Source organism: Tinamus guttatus, unplaced genomic scaffold (assembly GCF_059628265.1).
Source record: "Tinamus guttatus ecotype Peru unplaced genomic scaffold, ASM5962826v1 Tinamus_guttatus_pri_ptg000208l, whole genome shotgun sequence".
Lineage (NCBI taxonomy): Eukaryota > Metazoa > Chordata > Aves > Tinamiformes > Tinamidae > Tinamus > Tinamus guttatus.
In genome coordinates, this window is record NW_028288742.1 from 9,674,782 (window position 1) to 9,691,278 (window position 16,497).

General features: G+C 38.0%; 1 protein-coding gene across 1 annotated transcript in view; it reads left to right on the forward strand.

The window, feature by feature from the left end:
• Positions 1-16,497, forward strand: part of BABAM2 (BRISC and BRCA1 A complex member 2) — a 161,411-nt gene that overhangs the window by 113,753 nt on the left and 31,161 nt on the right. Inside the window, exons 8-10 of the mRNA XM_088524258.1 lie at positions 7,453-7,552; positions 9,503-9,573; positions 11,092-11,174. Coding sequence (XP_088380384.1) covers positions 7,453-7,552; positions 9,503-9,573; positions 11,092-11,174 — 254 coding nt within the window. The remainder of the gene's footprint in view (positions 1-7,452; positions 7,553-9,502; positions 9,574-11,091; positions 11,175-16,497) is intronic.

A 16,497-nucleotide genomic window follows, 5' to 3' on the forward strand; every position in this document is an offset into this window, starting at 1 on the left:
GGAAAAACTGGGGGGGTGGAATATAGCAAGTTTCAACCTAAAGCAGCATTGGTGAGAAGCTTTGTGTCTTGTAATGGAGAACTTTCTTGAGCCTATTAACACCCCATTATGGAAGATAATTCCACAGGTTAGGTGTGAGGGATTTGTTAATACTTTAATCTTTTTTAAATACAGGGCTTTTATATATGTCTGTTTGCTTTCATACTGTCAAAGTGAATAAGTTACCAAAGCTTTTACACTGTGCATAACAAGTGTAAAGTTTATAGAGGTATTGTTGCCACTGGTTAAGTATAGCCTGAATTAAACCACTGCACACATGGAAGCCTTCCTGATAATTCATGTTTTACTTCCTTGAACTTCTTCTGTTTCTGAACCTTGTGTTCTCAGGTGTAATAGGGTTCTCAGAGGGTAATTGATTCTGTTGGGCTGCTTTGGATTTCTTTATAAATGTAGGTTCCCTTACATGAAAAAAAATGAAACAAAATTATGACTGTGTTGTAGATGTGCTATACAGTACTATACAGTATGCTGGAGCTATATAACACGAATGATGAGCCTGATGAGCTGGTTTATAAAGATCCTTACATGACTTTGTTTCTTCAAAGAGTGCAAGATCCAAGGAATGTGGAGGGCTCTCTTTTCCATCACTGCCATCCCAAATTTTCAGCGTTTAAAAGATCTGTGGAAAACTTGTAGCGAAGTAGAATCTTTGTGTTCTTTATGGATATAAAGACACAATTAGCACAGGCAATCCCTTCGATCCTGATTTATCTGAAAATGCCAGCATTTCCATGGCTTCAGACTTCTATATTTTCAAGTTGCAATAAGTTTTATACTGCAGGGTCATCCATCGTTTCCACTTCTAGCTCTGAGTCTCATCAAGAAAGGGAAGAATTGAAATATATTCCAACTTCAGTTATTAGGTCAACTATCCAGTCATCTTATGTTTCTTGGGGACTTTTATTCCTCCTCAAGGGGAAGAGTAAATTACTAGAGATAGAGCTTCTAGCCCCCAAATTATTTCATTATTTTATCACCTGAGCTATTGTCCGTGTAAGCCTATAAGTTTATTAGAACGGGTGCAATTAATGCAAATCTTTCGTTGGTATAGCTGCCTCATCTAAAATGGGAAGTACTTTGACAACTTTAACTTACAAGAGTGGGAATGACCTGAGCAAAACAGAATCATTCGTGCTTATAGATGACCTTGTCACTCGGCTTTCATCTCAGTCTGTGAACCTCCAGTGTCAACCTCTGAATGTTATAGGTGGGCAAGCATAGAAGCAGAGAGGTTGCAATAACTTCCTGAAGATTACACATGAAGTCAGGAGAAGAGCCACGAGTAAAGCTCAGCAAGCCTGACTTGCAGTTTTCTGCACAGTCCATGAAACTAAAAAGGATTGAGTTTTTTGTTTTTTTGTACAGTCATTATTTCATATTTTTCCACTCACCAGTCATGAGGGGCTCAGAGGTGTTTACCCCCAACCTTTGGTAGGTCAAGTAAGAAGTTTCTGCTTTATTGGCCAGATTTTTTAGCGCACGTTCTTCCTCCAAGTAAGTAAATTTGGCATAGTTTCGCCTCCAGGTCAATTTGTAATTCTATTATCTTGTTTCCACTCTGAGTAGTGTAGCTATCTCAGGTTATATTGGCTAGTTGGAGTCGTACATATCTGTTTTACCTACACGGAAGTAGAAATAATTGTAGGTAGAAATTGTCCCTGTAAAAATAGAAGCTTGACTGCATTTTTTCTGTAATAGATTTTTTTTGGATACAGTTTAGCCAGCAGTAGATTGATTGGACAGACAGTATGTTAATTGAATTTGTTTTAAATAAGGCATTGCGAGAAAGACTAAAAAACCCTAGCCGATTTCTCAGAAACAGGAACAATTGTTGTTATTTTTCGGTCAGCTCCGTAGTGCTGGTGGCAGCAACATTCCAGAGCTTTTGCAAAGCTCTGCACTGCTGATGCGATAGGCAGGATTAGGTTATGGGTCTGCAAAATGGTAAATTGACAACGGCTCTGGGATCCTGGTCCTCAAGGCAGCTTTTGTGGTCACGTGCTTTTGTTTGATGTGGTTCCTGGTGTCTCCTGTGCCAAGTGGTGTAATGCACTAAAGTGATGAAACTGCAAAAGAAAAGGGGAAAAAAAAAGGAAAAGTGAACTATTTACTTCAGCCACAAAGGAGAAAGGGAGCAGGGAAAGAGATCAAAGCCCCATAATATGAGTGTCTCAAAACAGGAAAAAAGAGTGAAAAGATGGGCATTTCTTTCCACATGCTTCAGGCTACTCTCGCTTAGACCATCCTGACTAATAGCACTCCTATTCATGTAGGTTTGAAATGTGCTTCAGTTTCAGAATAAGGCAGGTGAAAAATTACATTCAGAGAGTTAAGAAGGGTGTATCCAAGTGAAGGAAATTCTATAGTCTGTAAAGTCTCAAGTCTACTTTTCATCGCTAATAAGTAGATTTAACATGTTTTAACATTGACCATGCTGAGACTCTAAGTTATTTTAGGCTCATATGAAAAATCTTTCCATGTAGAGGCAAGTTTTGTGTTTGTTTACATTTTCAAAGCTAGACAAATCTTCAGCCATATGGTTCACAGCCATTCAAATTGTCTTTTTCCCAAGTGTTTTTTGGAAGAAGAACGCATAGGACTAGGAGCACTGTTGAGTACAATCAGTATTATGTACCACTTTCTTACGATGTAAAGCTATTTTATAAGATGCTCATACTGCATAGATGGATAAGTGTGTAAGTACTATTCTTCTTAGAATGCTGCGATCTATTCACAAACTTTTTTTCTTTGATTTTTTTCTCCCTTGGAGCAAAAATACATGCCGCTATGCAAAGATATCTCTTAGATAGATTCCTAGATGTTCTTTCCTTTATAATAATCAAAGAAAAGCTCACAGAAGTTTGGAGATGGGGAAGACTAACAGATAAAAACCATTAAGGTCAAAATATAAAGACAGTACTGTATGTGTATGTTCATCTATAGTTCCATAACCTGTGTTATCACATAACTTAGTAAACTAATGTTATTCTTGCGGGACCCTGGAAGGTTAGGTGTAATCTGAAATAATCCTCATTTTGGACCCAGCTCAAAGATTTCCTGCAATGTAGAAGAATGAGCATCTTTGTATTTTGAGAAGAGGCAGCAAAATGGGCTGCAGGGAGGCGCTGGGGTGAAGGGAAAGGAGTCTGGGAAGCCTGAGGGCTCCGAGAGAGGCTGCGAGGGGAGCGGGGAAGGAGTGGGGGCCCTTGAAGGAATGGGTGCAGGAGTGTAAGTGTCTTCCTTAGGCCTGTGAGTGTGCCTCGGCTGAGCAGCTGCTCCTCTGAGCTTGGGACTTGGAGGCAGCCTCCTTCTTCCCCAGGAAACCAGTCTGTTTGAAGAAGAGGAACTGATCGGTTTCATTGCACAGAAATATTCAGGAACAACAGTCCCTTCTGTAGACCTGTGAATTAGGACTATGCCTTTTGATCGTTTTTCGAAGATCATTTCTCAAGAAAGAAGTTTTAATGTCACTATAAGCTCTCAAAAAAAAATGGAAAAGAACTTTGAATTCTGTATGTGGGCCTGAATAAATAGATCCATTGAGAGAAATATAGAGCAAGTGGCATGCAATCTGGCATGCATGAGCCAAGGGCAGAAATGCACACGTACTCCAGCTCTGCTTGCTGCACCTGTATTTTTGAGAGTTGCAAGACAAAAAGTACTGCTAGTATGGCCTAGCTGCTGCTACTGAATTCAACACCAAATCCACCCCAAAATTATTTTGATTCGCAGAACAGGAATCACAACCATGAATTGTGTCTGACGTTGTAGAAACCCAGGAAAGCAGGAACGTGATGGTTCATTTTAAGATAAGATGTATAAAGGCAGAGCTGAGTAGTTTATTCTTATAGCAATTGAGGAGAAGAACAGGGCCAACACATCTATCTGTGTTCCAGCACAAACAGTTCATCTGCAGCCGGTCTGAGAGGCAAGGGTTAGATATGCCCTGTATTTATCTTCATCTGATACAAGTCTTGGGCAATGTTTTCTTCCTAGGGCAATGTCATTGAATGAGGTTGCTGCTTTGTGAAAGTTAACAGATTACTATCAGAATCTGTTAAAATTCTAGCCTTTAAAAGCTTAGTCAATTTTTAAAAAATTTGGACACATTTGGATTGGTTGCCCTGCCACTGGATTTACTCTGGTAGTTATTGGGGGCTGTTATTAATCAATTTGACTATGTTTGAAACAAGGTAATTTCCTTATTGCGATCTCCTCATGCTTCTTGAGAAAATGAATGTCACCAAACCTGCTACAATTACAGTTATAATTGTTTTTATTTCTGAATATAGAAATGCATTTTATTTGTGGGGAGTATATAACATGGTGATACCGAAAAAGGAAGCTTACTTGCAAACATAAAACATGCAGGATGTATTCTCTAAAAGACCCAGTTACTTGAAAGGTAGGGCTGAAACATGGGAAGCTTTAGCTTGCACTGATGGAATCTCTGGGCAAATAGAATTGTTCTGACTTTTTTATACCTTATGTTTTGGCAAATTTTCTTAATTTTGCACATTTCCATGCTTAACTTTACAGGTGCTTATTTGAATCAGTTGCTGCTTCTTTCTGCAGGTGCAGGTTTATTTAGGGTGACAGGGCCTCTTTGCCCTGTCTTCTGTTTGTGAGGTAGTGCAAGGGGGTTCCTTTTGACATGGCAGAGCAATAATACAGCACAATTCAGTTCAATCAAACAGTTCAATAATACAGTTCGGTCAAATACTGAAAAATCATTTCCTCATGAATTTAAAAAATAAAGGAAGGACAATATGAGTTCCATACATAGTTGAAGCTTCATTAATGAATGTTTGTAGAATGCTTCAAGATTATCAGAGGCAAGGTCTTGTGTGAATGCAATATTTTATTAAAATATTTAATAAGTGAATTCTCTCAGTAATGGGAACAAAAAATACCTGTCCGGTCTTAATTTTCCTTACCCATAATTATTTCTACTGAACATAATTACCTTAGGTACAGTCTTTTCTTTACAGAGGATAATTATCCTAGAAGTTTCAACCTCCTTTCTGTGTAAGGATCTGTCTCAAAACCCACACCTTGTAGCAGTCTGTTTTTCATTTGAAGAGAGTTCTACAGGATTGACATGATTTATGTCAACATGTTTGACTGCTTTTGCAACTACGGGTATAGGTAAAATGGGAAGCCCTTAGTCACAAACGGTAATAATTCAGTCTGGAAGATACACTGGAAACATGTAGTACAGGAACGGAATCTTTTTTGACTCTGAAATCTAGTAGAGGTAACTCCTGCTACTGTCTACTGTAGCCAAAAGGGGGGCCCATGATTTCTTTTCTGTAATCTGAGCATCTTCAGGGAATTCCCATTCCCTCTGACTCTTCATGACAAATGAGGCAAGGTGGCCTGGACAATGCCATTTGCTCCATGTAGGTGATTGGAAACATTTTATGGGTGTACTTACACTAACACTTACGGAGTTTAATAAATTCAAAACCACTGACTTAAAGTGCGTTTTACAAGCTACTCACAAGGAGGGAGTAATATTTTATTCTTCAACACTAAAGACTGATTGACCCAGTTTACTTTTAGGTTTCTAATAGCAAAGTACTGTTTCAGAAATGATACAACTTCCTAATAATCTAATAGGTATGCTTCGCTGTCTTTGAACATCCACAAGGAACAAAATTATATTCTTATGTTCTTGGTAGTAATTTTAGTAAGGATAACATCAAGAAAACAATTTTGTTTTGGAAAAAAAAAGAAAAAGAAAACTCTCAAGGCCTGCTTCTCTTAGAAAAAAGTGTATGTGTGTGTGTTGCCTTTTTTTTTTTTTTTAATTTAGCTGTTGTGTACTCAAGGCTTTTTCTTTCATTCATCATTCATTTGGATATGCAAAATCCAGACCTGCAGAACTGTTCCATGTGGTGAACAGTCTGCTGAACCCAGACTGTTTTGCCTGAGTAGCAGATTTCCATATATCTCATTATGAGGCACTTTTTTGGTATTTGTTTAGACTGTCTTCCTTTGGAGGGATATTTACCACTGTAGACCCTTATACCTCTTGAAGTGATACGTTACCAAAAACTGAGGAAAATACACCAGCAGGTCCTGTTAGAGAATAAAAGACTTACTTGGCTGAGAGGATGCTTGTTTCCAACCAATTCAATCTTTTATGGAAACAGCATTTAAACAGGAAGCCTTAAGTCATTTAGCTTTTGAAGATTTTTAATTGTACCCAACAAGGTTCTGGATGTTTAGTGGGTGATGTAAGGCACAACATGCAATGCAAATTGATGTCCCTTTTGATTGGCAGGAGACTGTAAGAAAGATTTAGGTCAACAACGCCAAAAGAAAACATAGTGGACTTCAGTTGTAGCTTTATACAATCCAGTTTAAATAAAAAGTGCTTGATCTTTACATGTTGAAGAAGCTGTTGTCCTCAGCAATAGTGGGCATCTTTCAATCTTCCTGCTTATGGTAAAGGCAATTGATTAAGCTGCATAAATGCATCTCTGGAATCCCCTTATTTCTGTTATTTGGGTTCCAGGTCTGTATATTGTGCATGAAATGAGTTAGTTTCTTTGTTTGTATTATTTCCTCCTTGGGATGAACAGAATCCTAGAATCTATAATCATAATTTAGATTAGAGGAAACCTCTGGAGCTTCGTCTTTAGAGCAGGCCAAACTTAGATGAGATTGCTCACAGTCTTGCTCAGTGGAGCTTTGGGTATCTCCAAAGATGTAGGTACCACAGCCAGTATTTGATTGCTCACTTATCAAGGCTGTTAGATGAAGAGTACGTCAAAAAAAGAGTGTTGAAAGGTGCTCATTCAGGACAGGTTTCGTTTCTCCTCGCTAGGCTTTTGGATTTGAAAATAAAATAATTGGGCATCCATAGGGATACAAATGATCATCTGTATAATCAGTTATGAATGACCTAAAGGCATTGATTTGAATTCCAAGGAATTTGAAGGAGCCTGAGGAAAATATTCTTTGGTCTTCTAGAAACTGTGTTACTGAATAACTTGATGGACTGTGGCTAAGTTACTAAGTTGAAAGATGTTTCCAGTGCCTGATGTATGAGAAAATCAAAATCCTCTCCTTCCAGGTCTAACAAGATGTCTTAACTACAATGATTGTTGAAGAGGACTTAAAAAAAATTAACTGTTGACAATGAAAAACAGTTTCTTGGGAGAATGCTTTGCATTAATGATATTCTTGATTAAAAGTGGGGAGAAGTTAGGATAACCTTATTTTATAGGCAGTATTACCAATACCCATTGTATCACCATGGCGTACTAAATACATTTCCTTGTTATGGAACTCATTTTTCAATTTAGGGAAAGAAGAGAAAATGTAAAGATCAAATCCTAAAGGCTGTGTGTGTGATGTACTTCTAAATAAACTTCTTTCCAGTGCTCTTGGAGGATCGTCCGCCCTTCACATCCCAGCCTTTCCTGGTGGAGGTTGTCTTATCGACTACGTGCCCCAAGTGTGCCAGCTACTAACAAACAAGGTAAGCTTGCAACTTACCTTGCCCTACATGTTGTACTGTACTGTAATAACACACTACGCCATTTCCATAGGCATGTTTTTCCTCTGCCAAGTGGCTCAAGTAAGGTGTATTTAAGATAAGCAATCCAAGGAGTAACTTCCAGGGTAATAGCTGAGCACCAAAAGCGTGTGGTGAATGTAATGAATCTTTCAGGTAAATAAGTCTCTCTTGTATCAGGTCCTGGATTTGATTTTCTAGCTATGATTTGTTACAGTTAGAGTAAAATGTTTTGGTGGCTCTTTTGCTAGAAAATGCAGAAGTATAGTTCATCTCTTAAATCTCTATCTAAAGTATTGTACCATAATCATCATTGTAGATTTTGACGGTATAGGAGACAATTCAGTGATTTTCATCTTGGATATTTACTCCAAAGTAACTTAATCAGCAGTCTACTAGGATGTTTATACAGTAATAGGCACTTATTGTTGCATGTACTGAAAAGTTTGTGTTCTGGTTGTCCTAATGTTTTGAGAAAAAAAGAAAAAATAAATATTTTGAGATCTTCTCTATTATTTAAGTATAATTTTCAATACAAAGCTTAGGAGCCCTCATCCTGGAATCTGCCTATTATAGACTTCCTATTTGTATTTATATATGATTTTTACTTCTGTTTGTCCAAAGGAGAAAAATAAAATTATCTTTCAGAAAAAGTTTTTCAAAATGTGCTTCCATAATTATATTGGAATCTATCTTTAGAGTTGTTTTTGTTGTGGTTTTCTGTTAAAATTACTTTCTGTTTTTAAAATCTGCATGCACACAGGACTGTTTTTATCCTTTTTTAAACAAAGTCCCTTAAGCAAACTTATCATATGTTTTCCTTTTCCCAAAATAACATTTCAGATCCCACACAAAGCCTTCAAAATAATCATAGTTTTTATAAAATGAAATAAGTCTCGTTTTATAAATAGAATGATTTTACTTTAAGGGGTACAACGTAGCTCTCGGCAATGATTCTATCAAGGCTTTTTCAAAAAATTTAGGAAAGCATTTGCCAGCTAAGGAATTCTAGTATTACCATAGCCAAGGAAAATAACATGTGCATATATTCCTCCTTTTCATGTTCGGTGGGGAAGAAGTCTTTTAAAATGTTAGCTTTCATTCTAGAAGGCAGAGGGATTTACATAAGAAATGGAGTATGGAACCATTCTGTACGTACTCTTAAGTAACCAGTTGTAAACCAGATGCTCTTTCAACCTGGTAACGGCAACGTGTGTGTCGTTTCTGTCATGGGTCATACCCTTTTCGTGCTATCCTGCTAAGCAGTCCCATTCAAATCAATAAGAAAACAAACACAGCTCAAAGAGAAGTTTGCCTCGAGTCTTTTAAATTTATCATTGTTGGATTTTGTCTGAGCCAGGATGGAAGCCCTTTGAAACCCCGAATGCCTCAGAACTTGATGCTCACGATTGAGTAGGTGGCTCCCTGAGTCAGCACGAAACCAGTGAGGAAGCTTAGTGTAAGGAGATTTTGTTGGAGGTTCAGTGTTCAGAAGACACCTGAGATCACATCTGTGAATTTTTTTTTTCTTATAACCAGAATGTTATTTTGACACTTACACAGGTAATTATATTTTGCTTGTCTCGGCTTCGTGCTCCAACTTCAGGTAGGCAAGGCGGTGCTCTTCTTTTCTTCACTCTTTAACTTGCATAGTTAAACAGTGCTTCAGTGTATTGTGAAATACTATTTTTTGCATAGAAGTGAGTGAAGAGATTCCTGTATGTGCAAGATTTTCCGTGTACAAGATCCACTCTTTGGTTTAAAGTTATTTTACGATAAATCATGCAAGCTAAATGTAGGATTCAGAATTATTGCCATGTCAACAATAAATCTTCCTTAACAAGGAATATATGACAATTTGAGAACATTGAGTTTTTTAGTGTTTTTATAGCTTTGGCTTTTTTTTTCTTTAAGGTACAGTATGTTATTCAGGGATACCACAAGAGAAGAGAGTATATCGCAGCTTTCCTGAGTCACTTTGGAACGTAAGTTTTCTTTTAATGGATATTTTGTAGTATGGGAAAAGGTGTTATTTTCTGCACATAGTCTTTGATTATGTAACTGATTTCTACTCTGTAATTTGAAATTTGGCCTTTTTTTTTTCAGAATGATGTGTATGTGTTCTCTCTAGGTAGTAAAATTGATATGAAATATTACTTCACTTAAGTGTCAGCTGCCAATCTCATTTTACTCAGAAAACCTGTGCAAAATAACCTTTTTTTTTCCCCCTCCTAAAAAGTGATTAGAGAGGTCTTGCAGTAAAAGGCAGTGTTTGAAGTGCATTAGGGATAGAGAAGTGGGGTCCAGTTCCAAACCTAGCAGGAGCCAGAACCTGCGGTTTGGCATAAAGGCTGTCAGACCATCCGCTCTCATACATTCAGCAGCATCTTATCCCTTGAGGGAAGGGGCCATCATTTCCTCTTGAATTCCTGTAGTAGGAAGGTCCACAGCCTGACATACCTGACATGCTGACTGGCACATCAGAGTCACCGATCAACTGATCGGCGTGCCTTATCACTCTGAAAGGGAGGAGCTTTGGTTTTCCCTCTAAATTCTGATTTCAGGAAGTGTCCAGGAGCTGATGTGATGTGGATTACCTGATCAGCCATATCTTGCCACATTGTGAGGAAGGGCTTCTCCTTGGTGATTTCAAATGCTGTGAATATCAGGAACACTTGAAATTCAAGTCTCTCAAACAAGAATAGAAAAGGAGTTTTGGCATGCACACAAGTTTTATGCAGCTGTAGGTAGATAACAGTGACTTGAACCTAGACATGTGAGTAGTTAGAAAGGTGATGCAGACCCTGGACAAGTAATGTGTTTCTTCTGAGAATTATTTGACTCACTCTAGAATGCAGAAATGGTCCAGGTGTGCCTCTCTTATGCCACCTTTTTATTTTCCTTGTGAAGCAGTTTGAGAGTTCTGATATTACTTCACACTTCTAGCAAATGCCACCTTCTGATCGCTGAGGTTTTTGATTTTTGTAATGAATAAGTATTCATCCTTTATTGCTCTTTTGTCTACTTTTATGCTGAGGCTTTTCTTACATGTGTTCTTTTGAATTTTCAAATTTAAGATCTACTCCTTTGCATTTTCCATTTTATGTTATGTTCTCTACTGCAGAGATGATAATTTATCTTCATATGAGTAACATACGGGGAATTTTTGACTAACGAACACTTATCAACAATTTATTACTGCAAATGTCAGTAGCAGCTCTTGTTATATTCTAAAATGTATTTGTGTAAATTGAATATGATTTTTTATCAGGTAAAGGACCTCCAGTACAGCAGCATAAATAAGAAAATTGTTAAGCTTAAAAGTTTAGTTGAAGTTAGGCTACAAAATTATTGCAGTTAATAAAATTCATATCAGAAATTTCTAAAGAAACAAGCCAAAAAAAAAAAAACCTATAATCCAGGATTTACATCTTTATTGCATAGTATTGGAATTCATGCTAGGTAAAAATGGCATTCATTTTTTTTGTATTTCTTGTTGCTAGTGGTGTGGTGGAATATGATGCAGAAGGCTTCACAAAACTTACTCTATTGCTGATGTGGAAAGATTTTTGCTTCCTTGTTCACAGTGAGTAATTCTGCCTCAGGCATAAATTTCTATCCTCTTGAAGATACGAGTTCAAAAGGGAAAAAATACAATTACAGGAAACAATTTAAAAGTTTTAGCTATTTTTATCCAGCACTTAAATGTATTTTTGATGTGGCCATGACACTTCGAAAACACAAAATCCTGGTCATGCTTGGCGAAAGAGAGAGGAGTTCTGTGGATAGCACATTCTGCCTGCTTTTCAGAAAACTAAAGGCGTTCTGGGAACTTTCTCTAGTAACTTCACCCAGACTTAAGATCACAGTTGTAACTTTTCCTGTCAAGCTGTCAACAGTGCAGCAATAATGAGGATGTGTGATCAGGGAATACCTAGAATGGTGTATAATTGCTAAGAGTTAATACATTGGTAGGGATAGTAGTGACTCTTGAGTGTAAGGAAAATACATAGAATCATAGAATCATAGAATGCTTAAGGTTAGAAGGGACCTCTAGAGATCATCTAGTCCAACACCCCTGCACACGCGGGGTCACCTAGAGCACGTGGCACAGGACTGCGTCCAAGCGGGTTTTGAAGATCTCCAGAGAAGGAGACTCCACAACCTCTCTGGGCAGCCTGTTCCAGTGCTCTGACACCCTCACTGTTAAGAAATTTTTCCTTAAGTTCCTGTGGAACTTTTGATGCTTCAATTTCCAGCTGTTTCCTCTAGTTCTGTCGGTGGCCACCAGTGAAAAGAGGCCAGCACCATCCTCCTCAGTCCCTCCCTTGAGGTATTTATAGACACTGATCAGGTTCCCTCTCAGCCTTCTCTTCTCCAGGATGAACAGGCCCAGCTCCCTCAGCCTCTCCTCATAGGGCAGATGTTCCAGGCCCCTGATCATCCTTGTAGCCCTGTGCTGGACTCTCTCCAGCAGCTCCACATCCCTCTTGTACTGTGGAGCCCAGAACTGGACACAATACTCCAGATGTGGCCTCACCAGGGCTGAGTAGAGGGGCAGGATCACCTCCCTCGACCTGCTGGAGACGCTCTTCTTAATGCACCCCAGGATCCCATTGGCCTTCTTGGCCACGAGGGCACACTGCTGCCTCATAGTCACCTTGTCGTGCACCATGACGCCCAGGTCCCTCTCTGCAGAGCTGCTCTCCAGAAGGTCGGTCCCCAGCCTGTACTGGTGTCTGGGGTTATTCCTCCCCAGGTGCAGGACCTTGCACTTGGCCTTGTTGAATTGCATGAGGTTTTTCACCGCCTGGTTGTCCAGTCTGTCCAGGTCCCTGAAGGAAAAAAAGAAGGATAACAAGGTACAGTGGTTAGGAGCCAAAGTTTACTCTTAGATTGAAGCTCTCTAACTGAGGACTAATCTTTGGAACAGTTTGTTACAATAGGTAGCCAGATTTTCAGTCATTTGAATTCTCTGAATCGAGGTTGGATTCTTTTTGAAAAGATGCTGTTACTTAAATACATAGAAATTACTTTATATAGAAATTAGTAAGTGTGGTTCTGTTGCTGCCTTACATATGTTAACTTAGGCAGAAATTAGTATTTTTTTCCCCCTTACACTAGTGTGAAAATCGTAGCTCTCAGAGGTATTTTACTTTGGTTTTGGATAATTTGACCATCTTACACTATTTTTGATCCTTACAGTTCTTATCTCTTTGTTTAAAGTAATTAAAATACAAAATAGGTATCTGCAACATTGTTGTTTGTTCATGCTTTAGTTCTGGAATATTTCAAATTACATTTGTTTTGATTGTGGGTTAGCTTTCCATGTGGAAAAACTAGTGACATCTTAATTTATACCAGGTTTTTAGAGCACGAAATGAGAACTACTGTTATTCAGTCCTCTGCCATGTTGTGTAGAAAATCCAAAAATGGTTTCACAGATCCTCTTCCTATTATTATCTAAGAGTTTCAGACTGTAAAGAATTCTGTTCTTTGGAGGTCTAAAAAGCACAACCTTGAAATTAGTTTCCAATGTATTAATATGATTTACATTGTGGAAAACACAAAATAAAACTGATATAGTTGGAGAAATCACCCTTTTTACATCTTTTTTTCTTTTTTTTTTTTTTTTTTCATACAGTTCCTTCCAGGGGATACTGCTTTTCTTTCTGTACAACCTTCTTGAAGTTTCCTAATTTAGTCCCCATTATGTTTAGTTTAAATTTATTGGTGTTAATTGTGGATTTGATTTTGCCTCAGGATAATATAACTTCATAAATGGTGAAGCAGCTAGTTTTCAGGGGAGTGAAAATTCAAATGTCTGTTAGATAACAGAGTAGGTTTTAACTGTGAAGTAATATTCAGAGTGCTCAATTTAACTGGCATAAAGCCCATGAAAGCTACAATTATAACTGAATGGTTTATCACTATGTATTAACCCTGTGGCCTTAAAAATCATACAGTAGCTTAGCTCTGTAAGCCATTGCATCACTTGCTTGTTGAACAATCCTCTGCAAAAACATTTATGTTTCATGTTCTAAAGGATATTGCAATGAAAGGACTGAAACCTGCACTTCATTTCCTGAGTGAAGTAATGTAGGCTTTCATCTCTTAACCACTGACATTACCATGTATATTATGGTTGAATATTTAGTAAGCGTCTAATAAAATGTCTGGGAGAGATAGCCATGAGTTGAAACTGTTCTCCTTTATTTATCCACTAGTATGCAGAGAAAGTACTCAGAGAAAAATAAATAGGTCATATACTGCAAGCACCATGGCAAATCAAGTGAAAGGAACCATAATGAATTTTACTGGCACCTTAATTTACGCTAAAAATTTAGGCTTAAGGTGAGATTATGAGATATATAAACCCTGTTTATATATTTATGGGTGACTATTTTAATTCAAATATTTTAATCAGAGTTTTCTTCAGAAACCAGGAAGTGAAAAATATTTAAAAAGAGATGAAATCATTCAGAATAGTTTTAGTGAGTGAACTGAGTTAAAGAAAAGGAGGATTTCCAGAAACTGGAAATACACTGGAGGATTTTGGAGTGCAAAAGTCCAGAAATCTCAGAACAGTTTCTCCTGCTTAAAATAATAAATAAATAAATAAAGTGGCTTGTTCAATAATTACAGAATGAGCAAAGTCTCCCCCTTACCTTAAAGAGCAGGAGAATTATTGAATTGTCAACTTTAGCTGGTATGTTATTTTCATGATTAAGTTATTTTATTAGATCAAAGAGTAGTCAATGGAACTATTGTTTTAGTGGTTTACTTCTAAGATTAATCAAGTGCTTTCAAAAATACAGCAGAAGCAACGAACATTCAGAGAAGCTCTCGAGTTCATGTGGAAGAGGAAGTCGTTAATCAGGCTTAATGCTTTTGGTATTGGTATTGCTTATGTGTAAACTTCAGTAAGAGGTTTTGTAAGTAAACTTCAATGTACTGCTCATTCCTTTCTCTCCTTAATTATATATCAGCTATGAATCATTTCTTGACATATGATAGATTTTTCTTGCAAAGAGTATTTGTGTATACCTTATATAAATGTAAACACAAATAACTATGCGCAAGTAAGAATTAAATAGTCATACTGGTATGGACACAAGAATAGGACTTCAAACTAGTTTCGAAGTAGAGTTTTCAAATTCAATTTTTATCTTATGAGATTTTTAGGATATCAGCACAAAAGACTCTGACAGCAGTTGAAATGATTGCTGTTTAAAATACTGTGCAAGACATCTTGAAAAAGACAGATATTACAATAAAAAAGTTTTGTTTCAATGCACAGTATTTATGGGGATGGGGAATGTTGGAAATTGCCACTCTTCGTATCTTAAATTTATATACAATCTCCAAGCTGGCTGAACCTGATGGGAGCCCTTGCTCCTTTGGCTAACTGCAGGGGTATTTGACTTCAGTGTTCAGTAATACCAGTGACAAGGAGGTCTGAGATGTGGTCATGTGAAAGGCAAAAGTGTAGTTATCGTGCTTCCTCGCTATGGGAGGGCCAACTGAAGTAGCTTTTTGTCCACCCTCATAGCTCTCTGTGCACTTATCGTGGTGACCTGTATTAAAGAATATAGGAGAAAGGGGCAGCATTAGGCATCTCAAAAGAATGTGTTTCTTTTCTCCTCTGGGAAGTAGAAGCAAGCATAAGGCCTAGAGTATTATTTGGAGGTTGTATCTGTCAAGCTGTGGGCAGACAGCCCTTCTGAATTTCCTTTCTTTGCCATCAATGACAGCTTCTGATACATTCCTGTTTGGATATTGCTCTCTGCACAAATTTGTCAGCAGAACAATTTGTGACAGCTCTGTTGAGCCAGCTCCTGTGGTTTGCATTGATGGCCTGAGCTAAGCAAGTGGGGATTGCTCACATAAACCCCCCGGGATCGAGATTAGCACATCTCTCTGGAGTCTCAGAAAGTAAGCAGAAAGCAGCTCAAAAAGTAAAAGCACAAAGGATTTTTGGTAACCATATTGTCACATGAGGCTGATGGGAGGTGGAGGAGGGAGAGTTTACAGGGAGAAACATCAGTAGCTGGGAAGACAGGTTTGTTATACTACTGTGCAAGGAAACCAGCTTATTCCAGGAGTGTTCAGAAAAAGAGCAATGCATCCTCACTCATTGTACATAAACAGAATTACTTTGAAGCACCAACTCAGTATCGTCTTGAAACAGAGATAAGCCATGATGCCTCAGAGACAGTTTTAATCACTAGGGCAGCAGTAATCCTTAGAATGAAGATGCCGGTTAACTTTTCCAATAGGTGATACGGGTTAAGATTTTACCTGCCTCTTGAGGCAGATTGCCCCTATCTGGAAAGTGGGTTGGGTGGTACTAGTGAACATTCATCAGCCACTTCAGTTCCTCCTCCAGCAGCAGCTTAAATAAACCAGTGAACTTTGTAGTAGTAAATTGCTACTGAGGAGGCTTGGTAAATTCTTAAATGGAAGCTGTTTGCTAGGTGAACATGTGTCTGATCGCTTAATGTTTGGTATTGGGGTTTAGGAGAGCTTATGAGACAAGGCAATAGCATTTTCTTTCATACAAGATTGTACTTATTATTTTCCTTTCTGAAATTGTTTCTGCAGATTCCCATTTCAAAAATCACATGCCTACCATACAAACTCCAGCATTGCTGAGAAAATAAAAGTGTTTAAGGAAGCATTGTTTGAGTAATTCGAAACCCCAGGCGTGAGACTATTTCCTCTAAACGTGTTAGTAAACTTTATCTGTCAATAGTTTTGGCTCTAAAGTCCTCTCCTGTGTAGGGACCTTTAGGTCATGTTAAATGCGAATGTTAGAAGTAGTTTGTGTTTGTTGTTTTGATGTAGTGCCTAGTGCAGTAGGAATGTGCTCGATGGCTGAGGCCCCTCTGTGCTGCTAGAGTGTGAAT